Source organism: Meles meles, chromosome 12 (genome assembly GCF_922984935.1).
Source record: "Meles meles chromosome 12, mMelMel3.1 paternal haplotype, whole genome shotgun sequence".
Taxonomy (NCBI): domain Eukaryota; kingdom Metazoa; phylum Chordata; class Mammalia; order Carnivora; family Mustelidae; genus Meles; species Meles meles.
In genome coordinates this window covers 5843806-5865725 of record NC_060077.1, presented here as the reverse complement: position 1 = coordinate 5865725, position 21920 = coordinate 5843806, and the positions used below count along the sequence as shown (strand labels likewise).

General features: G+C 37.0%; 1 protein-coding gene across 3 annotated transcripts in view; it reads right to left on the bottom strand.

Moving 5' to 3' along the window:
• TAOK3 (TAO kinase 3) overlaps positions 1-21920 on the bottom strand; it is a 185630-nt gene that overhangs the window by 76594 nt on the left and 87116 nt on the right. For all 3 annotated transcript variants that reach the window (XM_046024808.1, XM_046024810.1, XM_046024809.1), the window contains exons 3-5: positions 10700-10909; positions 2575-2646; positions 2078-2179 (exon numbers count right to left, since the gene is read on the bottom strand). In XM_046024808.1, coding sequence (XP_045880764.1) covers positions 2078-2179; positions 2575-2646; positions 10700-10819 — 294 coding nt within the window. In that variant the 5' untranslated portion in view covers positions 10820-10909. The remainder of the gene's footprint in view (positions 1-2077; positions 2180-2574; positions 2647-10699; positions 10910-21920) is intronic.

Here is a 21920-nt window from a genome sequence, read left to right as displayed (position 1 = left end):
CTTTATCCATTCGTCTATCAATATCACTGAGGTTGCTTCCATTCCTTGACTATTACAAATATGCTGCAATAAACACAGGGCTACATATATCTTTTCAAATGTGCATTTTTGTTTTCTTTGGGTAAATACCAAGCGGTGGAATTACTAGATCGTATAGTATTTCTATTCTTAATTTTTTGAGGATACTCCATACAGTGGCTGCACCAATTTACATTCCCACCAACAATGCACAAGAATTCCCTTTTCTCCACATCTTTGCCAACATTTTTTTAATCTTTTTAAAAAAATATTTTATTTATTTGACAGACAGAGATCACTAGTAGGCAGAGCAGCAGGCAGAGAGAGAGAGGAGGAGGAAGCAGGCTCCCCACTAAGCAGAGAGGCTGATGTGGGGCTTGATCCCAGGACCCTGAGATCATGACCTGAGCAGAAGAAGGCAGAGGCTTAACCCACTGAGCCACCCAGGCACCCCAAGTCAAATTAGTCTTATGGCTGTTTGTATGCATCTCTAGCAGTTTAGTTCCTATGAACTCCTTCTATTGAGTCTATCAAATCTGTTTGTGGACAGAGACCCATTAACCAAGCTTATTAGTACTCTGTGTAACTTAAGAGTAAATAGGCTTTAAATAAGAGCTCAGATTTTCTGAAGACTCAAAACACATAATATTCAGCACTTGATTTTGTAACATTTATCCTGCGTGCTTAAAATCCCTTTCTTGACTCCTTTTAGATGGCTGAGATTGCCAGAGAACTGATTTCCAGATAATGAGATACTCCTCTGATTAATTTCTTCTGCTCAGAACAGAAGCGATGGCTCTAGATACCTTAAAAGCTGCTTGAAAAAAAAGGTTTATGTTTAAGTATATTGTTTGATAGTCTATCTGGGTACAAAAATTCCATTCCCTAACTGGAGATCATTTGTACATGGTGAATTCTCAATAGATGAATCTTGATAAATGATGGTTAGATTGGACTTTAAATTGGAGTGTAAGGTCCAACAAAGTACAAAGTACAGCATTTTCATGTACTAAACAGTAGCTAACCTAAACACAGAAACACAATCATGGAAAAATATACTCAAAGGATAGAGTGGAATAAACGACTTTTTTGAGGGGCGCCTGGGTGGCTCAGTGGGAGCCACATCAGGCTCTCTGCTCAGCAGGAAGCCTGTTTCTATTCCTCCCTCTCTGCCTACTTGTGATCTCTGTCTGTCAAATAAATTTTTAAAAATATTAAAAAAAAAAAACAAACTTAATTTTGAGGGGGGACTGGGGGCAGAGGAAGAGGTAGAGAGAGAATCCTAAGCAGGCTCCATACCCAGAGCAGAGTATGACACAGGGCTCGATCTCACAACAGAGATCATGACCTGAGCCAAAATCAAGAGTCAGACACTTACCCAACTAAGCCACCCAGGCATTCAAGACTGTTTCATGTTAATCATGTGCTAGGCCCTATCTGATAAAACTTAGATCATGATGGTGATACTAAGCATGATCCCAAATTTTGGGGGAATTGGAGTGGGGGATGAGAAATGACAACAATAAAAATTCCAGGATGGGGGCACCTGGGTGGCTCAGTGGCTTAAAGCCTCTGCCTTCAGCTCAGGTCTTGATCTCAGGGTCCTGGGATCGAGCCCCACATCGGGCTCTCTGCTCTGCGGGGAGCCTGCTTCCTCCTCTCTCTCTCTCTGCCTGCCTCTGCCTACTTGTGATCTCTCTCTCTCTGTCAAATAAGTAAATAAAATCTTAAAAAAAAAAAATTCCAGGATGAGAATAAAAGGATCTGTCTTTTAGTTTTGCAAATAAATCATAAAATGGTATTAACTTTTCACTATCTGTTGATTGTTTATAGAATAAAATTTCCCATGGGCTAGATATCATATTTAACCTTACAGAATGTATGCCACATGGCACACTCCGAGGTATTACAAACGTTAAGTACTGATAACAAAAGTCAAATGGGACAGAAATGGGACTGATAATTTTACAGATCAAAGAGATAACAGAAAAAATAGAAAAAAATAGAAAAAATTTTAATTTAATTGGAAATAAATGATAATACAAGTCCTTTGACTTACCCAAGCAGTGTGCTCTTTCAAGTAACAACCTTTATACTCAATGGTGTTAGGATGCTTCAATTGTCTTAAGAATTTGACTTCCTTGAGAATATCTTGCCATTTCTATTGAAGTAATAAAGAAAATGGTATGATTTTTAGGCTGCGCATAGTATTTTATTATCAAGTATTATACATATATAATATTCTTTTCATTAGTTTAAATGGACAAAGTAAAAGTTTAATAAATAAAGAAGCTGTTTAAACTTGTGTTATTTCTTTAATTTTAGTACATGTAAATGTAAACCTATTACCAAATATATTATAATAAATCTATGATACTAACTTATGTTCTATTCCACAATTAGTTGATTGAGGCAGAATATTAAGAATATTTATTATATACTCCACAAGAAGGAATAAAAAAAGAACTATGATACATCTTTAAAGAACTTTGTTTCTACCGTCAATTTCATACCAACTGGTCTATGTCAGTTTAGGTATAAAGGTCTTTAACATACCTCTTGTGTCTGTTTCCCACTGTAGGACATTTTCTTGACTGCCACCACCTCATTGGTGTGAGCATTCGTGGCCTGTGTTGAGACAACAGAAGAAAAATAAAAAAAGATTGTTTCAGCTACTTTAACTTAAATATTTGACTGGACACTTTAAAAAACATTCTCACACTGGGGCGCCTGGGTGGCTCAGTGGGTTAAGCCTCTGTCTTCAGCTCGGGTCATGACCTCAGGATCCTGGGATCGAGCCCCGCATCAGGCTCTCTGCTCAGCAGGGAGCCTGCTTCCCCCCAACCCCTGCCTGCTTCTCTGCCTATTATGTGATCTCTGTCACATAAATAAATAAATAAAATCTTAAAAAAAAAAAAATCTCACACTCATTAACACAGTTTAAAGATGTTGCAACTTCTGATAGCCTAGACAGACATTTCCACCCCACTGTAAGTACAATTTCTTTAGATCTATATTCATATACATGCAATGACCATAATATTAAAAAGGATTAGGGTTTAAAAACATATATATACACTCAAACAAAAACAAGTCAAACTTGCAAAACAACCATACTGTCTTCACCATGTAAAATATCCATCAGTAGAGAACCAGTTAGATAATGTGACACAATCATATGATGAAATAAACAGTAAAACAATGAGGTAATATATATGACTATACAGTTATACGGAAAGATGTAAAAAATACAATGACAAAACAAGCTGCCTATTATCTTACTTTTGCAAAATAATACTAACGTGAGTGTATGTGTGGAAAGAATATGACAGGATTTACACCAGAATATGTATCAGTGATAATCCCTGGAGCAGCGCTGTCCAACAGAACCTTTTTTTTTTTCCCTCCAACAGAACTTTTTGTCTTGAAGGAAATGCTTTATACCTACGTCATGTATGATGCATGTGAAATGTGGCTACAGTGATTGAAGAAATGGAGTTTACATTTTAATTAATTTAAATCTAAATTGTGGCTACTACATTGAACAATGCAACAGAAGATTAATTTTAAGAGTGACTTTCACTTCCAAAGGTACTTATATTTTATAGAATATATAAGAATATACTACATATAGACTTATATACATATGTGTACAGTGTATTCATCTACAAAGACTGCTTTGTCTCATAATTATCTCTGTATAGCTTTTCCATACCCCAAATACAATTCAGTGAAAACACACATGAAAATAATAACTCAAGTAATAGTCTTCCTCCAAATTTTCTTAAGAGATTTAAAACTAGATAATTTTCTAAAATTTTTCAGAAAAATAAATATAAGACTTTAAAAACTAATTTTGGCTTTCTTCTAATAACAGAGCTCTGCATCAGTGCCATATTCCTGATGTCAGTAAGCTATTTTTACTCTATGATATTATTATTGTAAACCAGTGAAGCTATAGCAGTGATTCTGAGGTAAAAGATTGGAATTCAGTAACTGATAAAATCAGGTCACCAATTTTAGAGAAAAATGTATAATCATTTTCTTCAGTACACTTAAAGAAGCTCCTCAGATAAAACAATGAATTTCCTTCTTAGTAAAAAAAAAAAATTATTTATTTCTAATAAAATTTTTTTAAATTAAAAAATGAACAATAACTTATTGATATAAAAAATTCAAGAGTCTTACTGATTGACAAAATGCTAAGCAAATGAACACTTACTGAAAAAAAATTTTTTTTCAAGATTTTATTTGTTAGAGAGACAGAACAAGAGAGAAAGCACAAGCAGGGAGAACAGCAGGCAGAGGGAGAAGCAGGCTCCCTACTAAGCAGGGAGCTGGATGTGGGACTCCAACCCAGGATCCTGGGATCATGACCTGAGCACAAGGCAGTTGCTTAACTGACTGGGCCACCAGGTGTCCCTGAAAAAAAATTTTTTTACAAGTACTAAAGAAAGGCAAATGTACCTATTATAAAAATAAGGTATCTACTAGTTAGAGTTTTCAAATCAGCAAGCAGGGCTCTACAAAGGCATTTTTTAGATATTTTGTTCATTTAGAAGGTACAGATGGAATTCTGTTAAAAAACAAAACTCTCACATTTTGCTGGCTTTTATTTAACACTATTTAAATTTAAATCAAACACTATTTAACTTTTTAAAAAAAATATTTTATTTATTTGACAGAGAGAAATCACAACTAGGCAGAGAGGCAGGCAGAGAAAAAGGAGGAAGCATGCTCCCTGCGGAGCAGAGAGCCTGATGTGGGGCTCCATCCCAGGACCCTGGGATCATGACCTGAGCCGAAGGCAGAGGCTTTAACCCACTGAGCCACCCAAGCGCCCCAACACTATTTAACTTTAATGCTAAGACTGCTTATATGACAACAACAAAGACAAGTTGATCAGTACTACAGTAAAGGTTAGAGCGATTGTATCAGAAAAGCAGATATTTTGGAGATGAATCCATGCACTGTGCAGGTTAAACAGCCTGGGAAAGGTTTAGGAAATGCTCAAGCAATGAGGAATTTTAATTTGCAACAGGGATTTTTAAAAAACAAATCCTTAACCTTTATAAAAAGAAAAGGCCCACACAAATGGAATCAGATGGTATTGTCTAATTGTTTATTAAGGTTATTTATAATTAATCCTTATTTGGGACCAGAAACTTGAAAAAAGTTACCCCAGAATAAAAATATATTTCTTGGGGCATGTGGGTGGTTTAGTCAGTTAAGCGACTGATACTTGACTTCCATTCAGGTCATGATCTCAGAGTGAGTGGTGAGATCTAGGCTGTGCCTTGCTCTGTGCTCAGTGGGGAGTCTGCTTGAGATTCTATCTCCCCCTCTGCCCCTCCCCCTGCGCATGTTCTCTAAAAGTAAATCTTAAGGGCGCCTGGGTGGCTCAGTTGGTTGGGCAACTGCCTTCGGCTCAGGTCATGATCCTGGAGTTCCAGGACTGAGTCCTGCAACGGGCTCCCTGCTCAGCAGGGAGTCTGCTTCTCCCTCTGACCCTCCCCTTTCTCATGTTCCTCTCTTATTCTCTCTCTCTCAAACAAAAAATAAAATAAATTTAAACAAAATAAAAATAAATCTTTTATATATATTTCTTTACATTTACAGAGTAAGCATTACTTAGGACTTGGTATATATACTTGCTTACAAAACTTGCCTACTGGAACACAGACTCATCTGAAAAATACTTTCATGTTGATTTTTCTTAGATGTGAAATTTATTTTTTAAGTTTTTATTTAAATTCTAGTTAACATACAGTGTAATATTAGTTTCAGGTGTACAATTAAGTGATTCAACAACTCCATACACCACCCAGTGCTCATTACAAGTGCGCTCCTTAATCCTTATCACCTGTTTCACACATCCCAGCCTTCCCTCCTCCCCTCTGGTTAAGCATCAGTTTATCCTCTAAAGTTAAGAGTTGGTTTAGGTGTGAAATTTTTATTTTTATTATTTTTTTAAAATTTTTTTTAAAGATTTTATTTATTTATTTGACAGAGAGAGATCACAAGCAGGCAGAGAGGCAGGCAGAGAGAGAGAAGGAAGCAGGCTCCCTGCGGAGCAGAGAGCCCGACATGGGGCTCGATCCCAGGACCCTGGGATCATGACCTGAGCCGAAGGCAGAGGCTTTAACCCACTGAGCCACCCAGGCGCCCTAGATGTGAAATTTTTAATGCAATTTTATACTTGTTAAAATCCAGAACTGAACCTTAAAAAAAAATTAATCTTTTAATACAGAGAAAACTATCAGTGGGGTCTCAGCTTTCCAGTACTTTTATATTATGATTATTGTTTATCATTATTGAACACACATTTCAAGTGTTATTCTAGAAACTTACATTCATACTTAACACTTCCAATAGTCTTAATGACCTCAGTAACTTTAAGATCATTGATTCAAAAAATATTTTAGAATACTATGTGTTTCTGAAAGTTTCTCAACCATTTCCAGCTACATTTAGATTACTACTTGTTGCTAACTTACATTTTAATTAACTTAAATCTGAACTGTGGCTACTACATAAATAGAAATATATAGAAATATAAAAATTAAAAATAAACTTTTCTTTTTGCCTTAGTTGTTAAGTCTCAACTAAAAGGTAATAATTATACTGAGAAGAATAGAACTAAATTATTATCTTTAGGTGGATTATAGGAAGTATGCGAAATTCAACAAGGCAACACTAAAAACGTAGAAACTTCATAGTTGTGTTTAAGTGAATACAAAAATGAACATGCTCGGCCCTTTTCTATCTTTCTTTAATACTGGGTTTCTTACTATCTCATTTGTTAATGCTGCTAATTTCTGAATTACTTATGTAAATCCAAACACAGAGAGGGATTTCATCAATAGCTTCCATTTTTTCTAAATATACTGTCAGCTGATTGATTCCGTAAGAGCTGAGCCAGCTAGTAGTTCACTTTAAACATACTTCCTGACATCAGTAGTGTAAAAGCTGTAAACTACAAAAGCCTAACAGAATTACAGTGTTTAGGTATAAAAATGTTGGTTGCTAGAATCTGGTCTTAATGGCTTGCTAGCACGACCAGGATTCATGAAAACTACTAATTAGCAGTACCCCAAGTTCTCTGAGTTCTTTATAATTCACTCCTTCATTCAACAAATACTTATTAGGTAGTCAAAAAGTGTCAGGTATTGGGCTAAGAACTGTGAGTAAATATGCCCAGTACCTATCTTTTGTCTAGCAGCACAGACAGTACAAAAATATCATAGCCAACAAATGTAAAATTGCAATTGTGACAGGTGTTGTGAAGAAGAGTGTGTGTTACTCTGAGAAACAAAAACGGGGGGATGGCAGGTCAGGAAAGGCTTCCTTGAAGAAATGAGGATTCAGCTGAGAGATAAAAGAGGAACAGGAGTTAAGAAGATGAAGGTAAAAGGGGAAACATTCCAGAGAAAAGAGTTTAGCAAAAATTCCACTATAATGGTCAAAAGAAAGCTATTCTATTATAGCTAGGGCAATGAGAATGAGAAGGAATATAGCTTCAGTACAAACAGGGACACATTGTGGAAGACCCTGTAGGCTGGCTACAGTAAGTTTTTTTTTTTTTTTTAAGATTTTATTTATTTATTTGACAGAGATCACAAGTAGGCAGAGAGAGAGGGGAAAGCAGGCTCCCTGCTGAGCAGAGAGCCCGATGTGGGGCTCGATATGGGGCTCAATCCCAGACCCTCAGATCATGATCTGAGCCGAAGGCAGAGGCTTTAACCCAAGGAGCCACCCAGGCGCCCATACAGTAAGGGTTTTGATCAGATTTACTTCTTTCTCCCCCAAGGTCACTGTGGTGCTGACAACACACTAAAGAGAGATCACAGTGGACACACAAAGATGGCTTAGGAGGCTACAGCAATTGTCCAAGGAAGAGATGAGAGTCCTCTTGGTTATCATAGTATGAGTAACAAGAGGAAGAATCTATCAATAGGGAGGAACTACATATAGATATTACTGCGGCCAATGAGAAATCCATTTTTAAGGTATTACCTATGTGACCATTACAGATAAAAGGTTAAAGCTTTTCTAGGCTTTATAGTAAAGAGTAAGTTAATTCCCCTTTAATCTACTTTTTAGTGCCTTAAGAGTTTATATGGGCTTGTACTACTCATTTTGCATACAGGCAATTCTGTATAGTTAATGATTACATTTTCAAAGCCACCGAGATATCCTTATGATTTTTCTAGTCTATCATATCAACAAATAACATGTATTTAGTATCTACTGTAAACACGACACTGGGCTAACGTTTAGAGTTGTAAAGAGATATTAGAAATAGTCCTCATTTTCAAAAGGCATTTATTCTAGCTAAATAGAGAGGACCTAGCCCAAACAGCAAACAAATCGCTAGGTCTTCTGCAGCCTACTATAAAGTAGGTCTCATTTTGCCTTTAGTCCAAAGGCTTGTGAGGTGCTCGCTTCAGCAGCACATATACCAAAGGCTTGTGAGTTTTGATACATGCTTGGTTTACTGGAATCAAAAGGAGAATTTTGAGAGGAGGTCTAGCTGCTTTTTATTTATTCATTTTTTTTAAAGTTTAAATTCAATTTAGTTAACATACAGTGTATTATTAGTTCCAGGGGTAGAATTTAGTGATTTATCAGTTGCATATAACACCTACTGCCCATTGCAGTTGCTGCTTTTTGAAATACACAAGTCAGATAGAGATTGGAACTACCCTCTGACTCTGGCTAAGAGAGATTGTGAGGGGACAAATGAGTTATAAATAGAAAAAAGAAAAGATGACTGAGGAAAGCATCTTGGAGCAAAATAAATAGGTCACAAACAAATATGTACAGAATGTTTCAATTTTTAAAAAGTTCAAAACAGACAAAACCAAATCATATTGTTAGGGGTGAAGAAGAAAGGGAGTTACATGTAAAGAAAAACTAGAAAATAATTACCATAAAATTCAAAATAGACATAACATAAGAGGGACTTTTGGGGGGCTGGCAATATCCTCTTTCTTGGCCTGGCTGGTGTTTAGAAAGGGATTTTACCTCTTAATTGTTCTTTAAATTACATATCAAAATATACGGATATGTATTTATGCACATTTCTGTATGTACATTTATAATTTAAAAATCCTCTTTAAAAAAAAAAAAAAAGCATCCCTGGGGTGCCTGGCTGGCTCAGTTGGTAGAGCATGAGATTCTTGATCTCAGGGTTGTGCATTTGAGCCTCAAGTTGGGGGCAGAGATCACTAAATAAATAAATAATAAACTTAAGGTGGGGGGGAATCTCCAAAACTATCCCTGTAAATGAAGAAGACAGAGCTTTGATTGGGCTTTAAATACTATTCTAAGCCCAAAGACTAACATAGAGGGTTGACTAGAAAATTAGCACTCTTTCCAGCCATGGAAGGTTACTTAATGATAAAATGTACTTGAGTGGAAGCCAAATATTAAATTGGGGCAAAGGAGAAGTGGTGGTAGTGCTGAGCACAGACGCAAAGACATGACAAAGAGTTCAGGGGAAACCCAGGCTCAAGATTTGCCTAGAGACAAAAGGATGAGCTAAAAATGCAATTAATAAAATCTTATTTCGAAGGACAACTGAAGATAAGCCCTACCCAGATGCCAAAACATAAAGGATCACTTAAAAGTCAAATAATTTTTGATCAAGGAAAAAAATAATTCGATAACAGGTTTAGAGGAGAAGTGAGTAGTAAGTAGTACTTAAATATCACTTGCTTTCTTAAGTATTTGAGACTTCGAAGAGGCAAACTTCCAAGGTTGTATAAGTAAATTAAAACTACATTTTCTATAATGAATTTCAGGTGAATGAACAATGGTAACATTTCAGTTACTTCTCATTCTTCTTATCAGAAGATAAGTCACAGTCTTAGAATTCAAACTGAGTCTAGGGGGACTAAGCGTTATACCCTTTAACCTAAAATATTGACGTGAGACGAATGTTACTAAAAATCTTTGATGGTCCACCTGTCTGAGTAGCCATCCATTCATCCATCCATCTGCCCATCATTTATTGAGTTCCTGTTATTATCAGACATTATACAGGTTATGGGGATATAGCAAGGGATAAGATAGGCATAACCTCTGCCCTCATGGCATTTATGTAGGGGGAGGGACATACATGAGTCAAAAAAACTCACACATAATTATTTAATTACAACCATGATAAATGCAACAACATGCCAGGACTATGAGATCCTTAGGAGATCTCTATGAGGGTGCTATGAGATCATAAAAAAAGATTTAATTTAGTTCAAGACAGTTGAACAGGAAAGGCAATCTTGTGGACATAACACTTCAGCTGAAATCTGTAGGGTAAGCAGGAGTTAGGCAGGGATACGGACGCAATGTGCAGAATTTTCTAGGTGTGAGGAATAGCATATATAAAGGCCCTGAGGCAGAAAAGAGCTTGGCATATAGAGGTAATGCATAGGGCCAAAATTTAAGCTTATATTTTTTGGATTAGTTGATAGTTTGTGTACAGGCGACAGCAATTCCACTGACTTGAATAACGCCTAGATTTCCAGGACTGGCTCTTCAGCCATGAGTATTTGCTTCTAGTGTAGACACTTAACTTGTAGTAAAAACACTAAAAACAAACGTATTTTGCAAGTAATAGAATGTGTAGAATTCAAACTCCCCTAATTTAATCTCTCTAAACAACTCTAAAATTACTTACAAAATAAACTGCTCCAAAACTTCCATGTCCAATTTCGTGCAAATCAATAAAAAGTTCTTCAGGATCATCTTTGTAGAAGAGATCAGCAATCTCTGAGTCCTTTGGCACCCCTTTACGCATGATGACCAGTATCTGCAAACGTTTTGCTTTTGATATCCCAGTCAGCTTTCTCTCTCATTTACAAAGATTTTGGGAGTAAGTTTTTAGTACCTGTAAAAAAATAAGTTTTGACATTAACTTATTTCTAAAACATCATCGTGGTTGGTGGTAATATAAATTAATATTAAAAAGCACTCCAAACCTACAATTTCATAATAAAAAGACAAATAACCCAAAAGAAAAATGGGCAAAGGATCTGAATAGACATTTCTCCAAAGATATACAAGTGGCCATTAATACATGAAAAGATGCTCCACATTATTAGTTATTAGAGAAATAAACATTAACACCACAGTAATATACCATTTTATATCTACTATGATGACTACTATCAAAAAGTTAAATAGCTATTGGCAAGGATGAGGAGAAAGCGGAACCCCCCAAACTGCTGGTGGGAATATAAAGTGGTGCACCATTTGGGGAAAGAGACTGGCAGTTCATCAAAAACTTAAAAATCAAGATACCATTTGACCCAGAAATTCTACTCCTTGGTATAAATCCAAGAGGAATAAAAATCTATGTCCACACAAATACTTGTACAGATCGATATTGACAGCAGCATGATTCGTAGGAGCCAGAGGTGGGAACAATCCAAAGGTCCATTTGGTGAATGAATAAACAAAATGTGGTACTTCTGTATAATGGAATACTATTTTGGCATAAGAAGGAATAAAGTGCCAATACACGCTACAACATGGGTGAAACTTGTAAACACGATGTGAAGTTAAAGAAGCAAGTCACAAAAGACGCCATATTGAATAATTCCATTTATATAACACACCCAGAATAACTAAATCTGTACAGAGACAGAAAGCAAATTATCGGTTGACTACAGCTGGGGGAAGGAGAGCTTGGCAGTGATAGGTAAAAGGGATGGGCTTTCTTTTTAGAGTCATGAAAATGTTCTAAAATGGATTGTCGTGATGGTCGCACAATGGTTAAAAACCAAAAACAACTGAACTGTACATTTAAACAAGTTATATCTCAATAAATCTGCTTTTAAAAGCATTTTGGTCTAATTAATATTTAAGTAATAACAGCTAAGATTTAGTTAGCACTATTATGTGTCAGGCAACACTAAGTTCCATATATGTATATATTATTTTTTTAATCCCTACAGCAGCTACATAATGCAGACTTTATTATTTTAATTTTTATAAAAAAACTAGAACCAAGAGGCAAAACTACTCCCCCATAATCAGGCAGCTACTATTTGTGAGAACTGGGACCCAAACCCAGATCTAACCGTACAGCCCATGCTCTTAATACACAATATATACATATAGAATAGATAATTAGGTAACAAACTGCTATAATTTGGAGATTATGCTAACATTCACTTAAGAGGCAGATTATTCCGCTGCCATACAAAATATTCTGAGTTTGAGGTTTTTGTTAATAAAAGGACATTACGGGGGGGGGGGGGGGCAGTGCCTGGGTGGGTCAGTGGGTTAAACCTCTGCCTTCGGCTCAGGTCAGGATCTCAGGGTCTTGGGATCCAGCCCTGCATTGGGCTCCTTGCTTGGCAGGGGGCCTGTTTTCCCCCCATCTCTCTGCCTGCTGCTCTGCCTACTTGTGATCTCTCTTTCTCTGTCAAATAAATAAATATTATAAATAAATAAACAAATAAATGGACATTATTTTGACATGCTTACAATATTGGTTTTTTACAGTTATACTTAATTGATACAGATCCCTTTTTATTTTTGAATAATACTGAAATATTAATTAACTTTCATCCATATATTTTTTATTGTAAATACACCCCTTCCATGAGAATCAATCATTTCAAACTGAAAATATCACAGGATAGTTTGTGTTTCCTCCTTGACCAATCAGATAAGTATGCTAGAAATGTAGTTATTGGCCAATAAAATTGTGTTTTTAAAAATGTGAGACAGGGGGACCTGGGTGGCTCAGTTGTTAAGTGTCTGCCTTTGGCTCAGATCATGATCCCAGGATCCTGGGAACGAGTCCCACATTGGGCTCCCTGCTCATCAGGAAGCCTGCTTCTCCCTCTCCCACTCCCCCTGCTTGTGTTCCTGCTCTTGCTGTCTCTCTCTCTGCCAAATAAATAAATAAAATCTTAAAAAATAATAATAAATAAAAATGTGAGCCAACAGTCATCATTCAAAGAGAAGATAAAAAGAGGATTATTAATAAAGAAGTACAAGCAGTCAGTTCTAAGAAGCATTTTTCTCCTGTGACATGACAGCATTATGTGACTATGTACATTACTTCACATGGTTAGTCTAGTTAAATCATTAGCAGGTCAGCAGCCTACCTATCCATCTACCCAGGCAATTCTTTGCTTGACTCAACAAATATTTACTGAATGCCTACTATTTGCTAGGCATGTACTGGGTTTTGGTTGGTCCCAGGTACAACGGGATGTGCTCCCTGTTTTTAAAGGGCTTAGAGTCCAATGGGGGAATAAGCATTACACCATAATGATACAAATAACAAAATAGTTATAAATGACTGTTATGATGCAAAAGCAAAAAAATTAATAGAAGATACAATAGGGTGGTCCAGTCTATTTTTTCTTGGATATGAAAAAGCATGCCTTTTAGGAAAAATGAAAGTTGTTCATTCAATATGGATGTATGGAAGGGCTGGATGGAAAAAATATAAAGCTGGTGTTATGCCAAGGGAAATCACAACAGGCCTTTTAGATCATATTAAGAAATACGGACTTTATCTTGAGGGTAGTGGGGAGCCATCAAAGGTTTCAAACGAGAAAAAGGGATTCCCCTGCAACACCATACTTTTAATCCTAGGCATTCATCCTGACAATCCATGAGTACTGATAACCAAGTATAAAGTCAATATATCAATACTACTAAAAAAGTAACTCAAATTTAGTTGTCAGTCAAGTGACTAAAATTATACAACTAACATTCAAAAAGTGTTATTGCCTTCATTGCTTACATTTAAGAACAAAAAAGAGAAATGATGCATCAAAGATATGCCTTTTCAAGACTATGCCCCCCCCCGAAAAAAAACAGATTCTGAGACTGTCTTTAGGAAAAACAAAAAGACCTGTGAACTAAATTTTTAGAGCTAAAATCTTATCTTTTTTTTTTTCATTTTATTTTTATTTGACAGAGAGAGAAATCACAAGTAGGCCAAAGTAGGCAGAGAGGCAGGTAGAGAGAGAGAGAAAGAGAGAGAGAGAAGCAGGCTCCCTGCTGAGCAGAGAGCCTGATGTGGGGCTTGATCCCAGGACCCCGAGATCATGACCTGAGCCAAAGGCAGAGGCTTAACCCACTGAGCCACCCATGTGCCCCCAAGAGCTAAAATCTTTTCAATTATTAAAATTTATTCTAAACTTTTAAATATTTTGGTTTCAGTGTAAAGAACGCTAAGTACTATGGATGATCATTTGGAAGAAACACGTAGATCACTATGTCATACTCTAGACTAAAATGATCTCAAAAGCAATGATTATTTAAATATAAAAAAATGACACCATAAAAACTTCTCAAATAAATTTCAGGTGGATCTTTAATTACTAAGCAAGACACCAGAGGCAAAAGTCATAAACTAAAATCAGTAAGTTTGACTATATACAAATAATACATAATGAATGGACTTTTGCTTTCAGGCAAGATGGAGTAATAGGGATGGGTTTATTATCTGCCACCAGAAACAACTAACATCACAAGAAAGAAAATAGACCAAAATTCTTTATAAACATAGATGCAAAAACTGATAACAAATTTACAGCAAATAAATCCAATAATATATAAAATGGGTAATACATCATGAGTAGATGGGATTTGTCTCAGGAATGCAAGGTTGGTTTAATACTCAAAAATCAAGCAATGTAATTCACCAAATCAACAATCTGGGGAAAAAAAAAAAAAGGCCAAATCATCATCTCTAAAGATGCAGAAAAATCATTTGACAAAATCCAGAATTCAAACCTGATAAAAATTCTAAGCCAAGTCAGAACAGAAGGTAACATCCCTAACCTGATAAAGGAAATCTATGAAACATTTACAGCTAATATCAAAAATAATGGTCAAAGATGTAATGATTTCCTCCTAAGATCAGGAATGTGGCAAGGAAGTCTGCTCTCAGCTCTTCCTTTCAACATTGTGCTGGATGGTCCTTAAGTGCAATAAGGCAAGAAAAAATAAATTAAAGGCATCAAGATCAGAAAGGAAGAAGTTAGACTTTTACTGACGAACAACATAACCACCTATGCAGAAAATTCAATGCAATCTACAATAAGCTACTATAATTAATAACTGAGTTAATCAAAGTGGCAGAACACAAGATCAAGATCAATGAATAAAACTCAATTGTGTTTTTATATATGAACAAATGGATATCAAAACTTTGAACATCACAATCGCATAAAAATATGAAATACTTAGGGATAAATCTGACAAAGAATGTATAAGACCTATACACTGAGAATTACAAAATAATGGTGAAAGGAATTAAAGACAGAATGAAGAGAGATAACTGTGGTTATAGGTCAGAAGAATCAATATTGATTTTTCTTTACAAAAAGAAATTGAGAAGCTGATTCTAAAATGCATAGAAGAGGAGAGTGGAGTCCAAAATGGCAGAGGAGTAGGAGACCTTAGTTTCATCTGGTCCCAGGAATTCAGCTGGATAGCTAGTAAATCATTCTGAACACCTGCGAACTCAACCAGAAAGCTAAGAAAAGAAGAGCTGCAACTCCACAAATACAAAAGCAACCACTTTCTCCAAAGTAGGAGGTATGGAGATGTGAATCTAAGGCAATATATGGGAAGATAAACCAAGGGGGGAAGGAGCCTCCATAAGCTACTGGAAAGTGTTAGAGCAGCATAGCACAAAATCTTTTAGAATTCTGCTCCAATGAGGGATGTTGCTAGGTGGCTAAGCAAGGGGCAGAACCCTTGCTGTGGTCTCAGGATCCGGGGGTCACAGGAAGACCAGGGTGCCTGAGTGAGGCAGAGCTCCCAGACATCAGATCAGGGAAGCCAGCTGCAATCAGGGAGCCCAGGAATGGGCTCAGAGCTCGGGGTTGCCATAAACCATGAACCACAGCACGACTGGGCAGCTGCTCCCCAAGCCGGGGCCCAGCAAGTGTCAGAACTGCTGAGACCACCCCCTTTTCTTCCCCGGGGTAGGAGTGGTGCAGGAACACACTGCAAGAGTCTACAGGGTTTGGAGACTCGAAATGGGGTCATGTGCCTAAGACAGAAACCCTTGGTTACCGGCTGGGAGAGCACAGAGTGTGGCCTGAGACCAGGGAGACAGCAGTGATTGACTGCTTTTCTCTGAGGGTGCACTGAGGAGTGGGGCCCCAAGTTTTAGGCTCTGGGCCCAGAGACTGGGAGGCCGCCATTTCATTCTCATCCTCTAAAGCTGCACAGAAAGCCTTCAGGGAACAAAAGCCATATAGAGCAAACCAGAACAGATTATTTAGCCTGGCCGCATGGCAAGGGCAGTGCAAGTCTGCCTGGGGGAAAGACACTTGAGAATCAATGCAACAGGCCCCTCCCACAGAAGACCAGCAAGAACATCCAGCCAAGACCAAGTTTAATGATCAAAGAGAACTGCAAAACTTCAGCACTAGGGGAATATAGCACATAGAATTCACGGCTTTTCCCCCATGATTCTTTGGTCTTTCAATTTTATTTTTAAAATTTTTCCTCTCCTTTTTCAACCAATTTCCTATTTTAGCAACTCCTTTTTAAAAATGTTTTAATTTTCATTTTTACAGTTACATTCTAGCCCTTCCTTGTATTTAATTTTATTTTTGTATATATATAAGTTTTTCTTTAAAATTTTGAGATGGAGGGCGCCTGGGTGGCTCAGTGGGTTAAGCCGCTGCCTTCCGCTCGGGTCATGATCTCAGGGTCCTGGGATCGAGTCCCACATCGGGCTCTCTACTCAGCAGACAGCATGCTTCCCTTCCTCTCTCTCTGCCTGCCTCTCTTGTGATTTCTCTCTGTCAAATAAATAAATAAAATCTTAAAAAAAAAATTTGAGATGGAGTTTCTTTTAACATACCAAAATACACCCAAAATCTAGTGTATGGGTCTGTTCTATTCACCTGTCTAATCATATGCTCTCTCTCTCTTTTTTTTTTTTTTTTGGTTTTGTTTTTTGTTATGATCTTTTAAAATTCTATCCTTTCTATCCTTTCAATGCATTTATTTCTATTTTTGTATATATGTAAGTTTTTCTTCATAATTTTGAGATGTAGTTTCTCCTAACAAACTCACCAAAATATACTCAGGAGATAGTGTATTGCTCTGTTTTGTTCATCTATCAATATATATCCCTTCCTTCACTGTTGTTGTTTATCTCTGCTGTTTTTTTGTCTTTTAATTTCATTTTTACAGTTACAGTCTATTCTTTCATTATATTTAATTTTATTTTTGTACATATATAATTTTTACTTTTTCTTTCTTTTTTTTTTTTTATTTGACAGAGAGAGAGAGATCACAAGTAGACAGAGAGGCAGGCAGAGAGAGAGAGAGGGAAGCAGGCTCGCTGCTGAGCAGAGAGCCCGATGCAGGACTCGATCCCAGGACCCTGAGATCATGACCTGAGTCCAAGGCAGCGGCTTAACCCATTGAGCCACCCAGGCGCCCTAATTTTTACTTTCTTTACTATTTTGGGATCTAGTTTTTTTAACAAACTGACCAATACACACACACAAGATCCAATGTATTGCTCTATTCCGTTCACCTGTCTGATTATATTCTTTCTTTTTTTAATTAAAAAAAATTTTCTTTTTCTTTTTATTTTTTTCTCCTCAGTTTCAGGTCTCTTCTGATTTGTTTAGTTTATATTTCTCTGGGGTTGTTGTTGCCATTTTAGGATTTTGTTCTCTTGTCCTCTTTTCTACTCTGGTCAGAATGACAAGACAGAGAAATACATCAAAAAAGAGAACAAGAGGCAGTACTAACTGCCAGGGACCGTATCAGCATGGACAAAATAAGATGTTAGAATTAGAATTCAGAATAATGATTATAGTCACATGATACAGAAGAAAGATAAATTAGGTCAATCCCATTTACAACTGCACCTAAAGCGATAAGATATCTAGGAATAATCCTAACCAAAGAGGTAAAGGGTCTGTACTCAGAAAACTACAGAACACTCATGAAAGAAATTAAAGCAATGGAAAAAATGTTCCATGCTCATGGACTGGAAGAACAAATATTGTTAAAATGTCTATGCTACCTAGAGCAATCTACACTATATTGAATCTACATTCAAGGCAATCCCTGTCAAAATAACATCCACTTTTTTCACAGAGCTGGAACAAATATTTCTAAGATTTGTATGGAACCAGAAAAGACCCCAAATAACCAGAGGAATGTTGAAAAAGAAACCCAAAACTGGTGGCATCACAATTATGGACTTCAAGCTCTATTACAAAGCTGTAATCATCAAGACGATATGGTATTGGCACAAAAACACACACATAGATCAATGGAACATATTAGAGAAGCTAGAAATAGACCTTTTAGCTCTATGGTCAACTAAACCTTGACAAAGCAGAAAAGAATATGCAATGGGGAAAAAGTCTCTTCAATAAATGGTATTGGGAAAACTGGACAGCCACATGCAGAAGAATGAAACTGTAACATTTCCTTACACCATACACAAAGATAATCTCAAAATGAGTGAAAGACCTACATGTGAGACAGGAATCCATCAAAATACTAGAGGAGAACACAGCCAGGAACCTCTTTGACCTCGGCAACAGCAACTTCTTGTTAGACTTGTCTCCAAAAGTAGGGAAACAAAGGCAAAAATGAACTGTAGGGACTTCATCAAGATAAAAAGCCTTTGCACAGCAAAGGAAATAGTCGACAAAACCAAAAGAGAACCAACAGAATGGGAGAAGATATTCAGAAATGACATATCAGATGAAGGGCTAGTATCCACAAATCTATAAAGAACTTATCAAACTCAATACTCCAAGAACAAATAATCCAATCAAGAAACGGGCAGAAGATATGAACAGATACCTCTCAAAAGAAGACATACAAATGGCCAACAGAGACATGAAAAAAATGCTCAACATCACTTGGCACCAGGGAAATACAAATCAAAACTACAGTGAGATACCACCTCACACCAGTCAGAATGGCTAAAATTAACAAGTCAGGAAATGACAGATGTTGGGAAGGATGTGGAGAAAGGGGAACCCTCTTTCACCACTGGTGGGAATGCAAGCTGCTGCAGGCACTCTGGAAAAGAGTATGGAGCTTCCTCAAAAAGTTGAAAACAGAGCCATTCCATTCTTTGGTATTTACCCAAGAAAAATGAAAGCATATGTCCATTCAAAGCCCTGTACATAAATGTTCATGACAGCTTTATTTTTAATAGCCCAAACTGGAAACAACCCAAATGCCCATCAAGAAAGGAACAGATAAACAATCTGTGGTACATGCAGACAATGGAATGCATTTCAGCAATAAAATGAACTACTGACACATGCCACAACATGGATGAATCTCAAAATAATTGTGTCGAGTGAAAAGAAGACAGACCCTGCCAGGAAAAAGAGTACATACTTTATGACTTCATTTCTGTAAGATTCTAGAAAATGAAGTAACAGAAAGAAACATCAGTGGTTGCCTGGGGATTGGGCTGAGTGAGAAGAGGTTGGAGGATTCAAAAGGGGTATCAAGAAGCATTTGGCAGTGCTGGATATGTTTACTATCTTCACAGATATACATTACGGCAAGACATATTTTCATTAAATATGTCCAGATTATTGTATGTCAGTTATAGATCAATAAGTTTGGTTTGCAATGATGTAGTAAACAAAACTGAAAGGCAAATAAAGTAGGAATGATGCAAAATATGTGCTGGTTAAAAGTTGTTCTTATCAGACAGGTGACTATAAAACACTGATGAAACAGACTGAAGATGACACAAAAAAATGGAAAGATATTCTATGCTCATGGGTTGGAAGATGTCCACACTATCCAAAGCAATCTACAGATTTAAATGCAATTCCTATCAAAATACCAGCAGCAGGGGTGCCTGGGTGGCTTAGTCACCGAAGCCGAGCGTCTGCTTTCGGCTCAGGTCATGATCCCAGGGTTCTGGGATCAAGCCCCATGTGGCGCTCCCTGCTTCTCCCTTTCCCTCTGCTCTCCTCCTGCTTGTGCTCTCTCTCACTCAAATAAATAAATAAAAATCTTTAAAAAAATATACCAACAACATGTTTCACAGAAGTAGAATAATACTAAAATTTGTATGGAATCACGGAAGACCCCGAATAGCCAAAATGATCTTGAGAAAGAAGAACAAAGTTAGAAGTATCACAATCTCATATTTCAAGGTATATTACACAAAGCTGTCATAATAAAAACTGAATGGTACTGCCATGAAAATGGACACAGAGATCAATAAAACAGGACAGAGAGCCCAGGAATATGGCCAATTAATCTAGAATGAAAGAGGTAAGAATATACAATGGGGGAAAAGACAGTCTCTTCAACAAATGCTGTTGGGAATACTGGTCAGCTAAATGCAAAAGAATGAAACTGGACCACTTTCACACCATACACAGAAATAAACTCAAAATGGATTAAAGACCTAAATATAAGACCCCAAACCATAAAGCTCCTAGAAGAAAACACAGGCACTACTTCCTTTGACATTACCTACAAAAACATTTTTTTCAATATGCCTCCTTGGATAAGAAAAACAAAAGCAAAATTAAACTACTAGGACTACACCAAAATAAAAAGCTTTTCAACAGAGAAGGAAACCAGCAACAAAATGACAACACAGCCTATTTAAGGGGACAGGATATTTGCAAATGATATATTTAATATCGGTTAATATCCAAATATATAAAGAACTTACAGGACTCAACACCCCTAAAACCCAAATAATCTGATTAAAAATGGACAGAGAACCTGAATCAACATTTTTTCGAAGAAGACATATAGACTGCCAACATATAGGAAAAAATGCTCAATATCATTCATCATCAGGGAAATGCCAATCAAAACCACAATAAGATATCACTTTACACTTGTCAGAATGGCTTAAATCACAAACACAAGAAATAACAAGTATTGGCGAGAATGTGGATAAAAAGGAACCCTCATGCATTGTTGGTAGGAATGCAAATTGGTGCAGCCTCTGTGGAAAACAGTATACCGTTTCCTCAACTAAAAATAGGGGCGCCTGGGTGGCTCAGTGGATTAAGCCGCTGCCTTCGGCTCAGGTCATGATCTCAGGGTCCTGAGATCGAGCCCCGCGTCGGGCTCTCTGCTCCACAGGGAGCCTGCTTCCTCCTCTCTCTCTGCCTGCCTCTCTGCCTACTTGTGATCTCTCTCTGTCAAATAAATAAAATCTTAAAAAAAAAAAAACAAAACTAAAAATAGAACCAGTAATTCCATTACTGGGTATTAGCCCAGAGAAAATGAAAACACTAATTCAAAAAGATATACACACCCTTATATTTACTGTAATGTTATTTACAATAGCCAAGACATGGGAGCAACTGAGGTGTCCATCTATGGATGAATGGATAAAGAAAATGTGGTTTACACACACACACACACACACACACACACACACAGACAGGCATGATGGAATGTTACTCAGTCACAAAAAAGAATGAGATCTTGCCATTCACAACAACATGGATGGACCTAGAGGATATGACACTAAATGCAGTAAGTTAGAGAAAGACAAAAAAAACCATATGATTTCACTATGTGGAATTTAAGAAACAAATGAAGGAAAAAAAAAAGACAAAAGACATTGTTTTTTAAAAAGACTTTATTTATTTATTTGAGACAGAGAAAGAAAGAGACAGAATACAACATTGGGTGGGGGGAGCGGCACAGAGGGAGGAGGAGCGAAGCAGACTCCCTGAGGAGGCGGGAGCCCAACGTGGGGCTTGATCTCAGGACGCTGAGGCAGACATTTAACTCACTGAACCACACAGGTGCCCCCCCCAAAACATTCTTAAATACAAAGAACAAACTGGTAGTTGTTGCCATAGGGGAGAAGGGTGGGGGCAGGGGTGAAATAGATAAACGGAAGGGGTTAAGAGTACACTTAT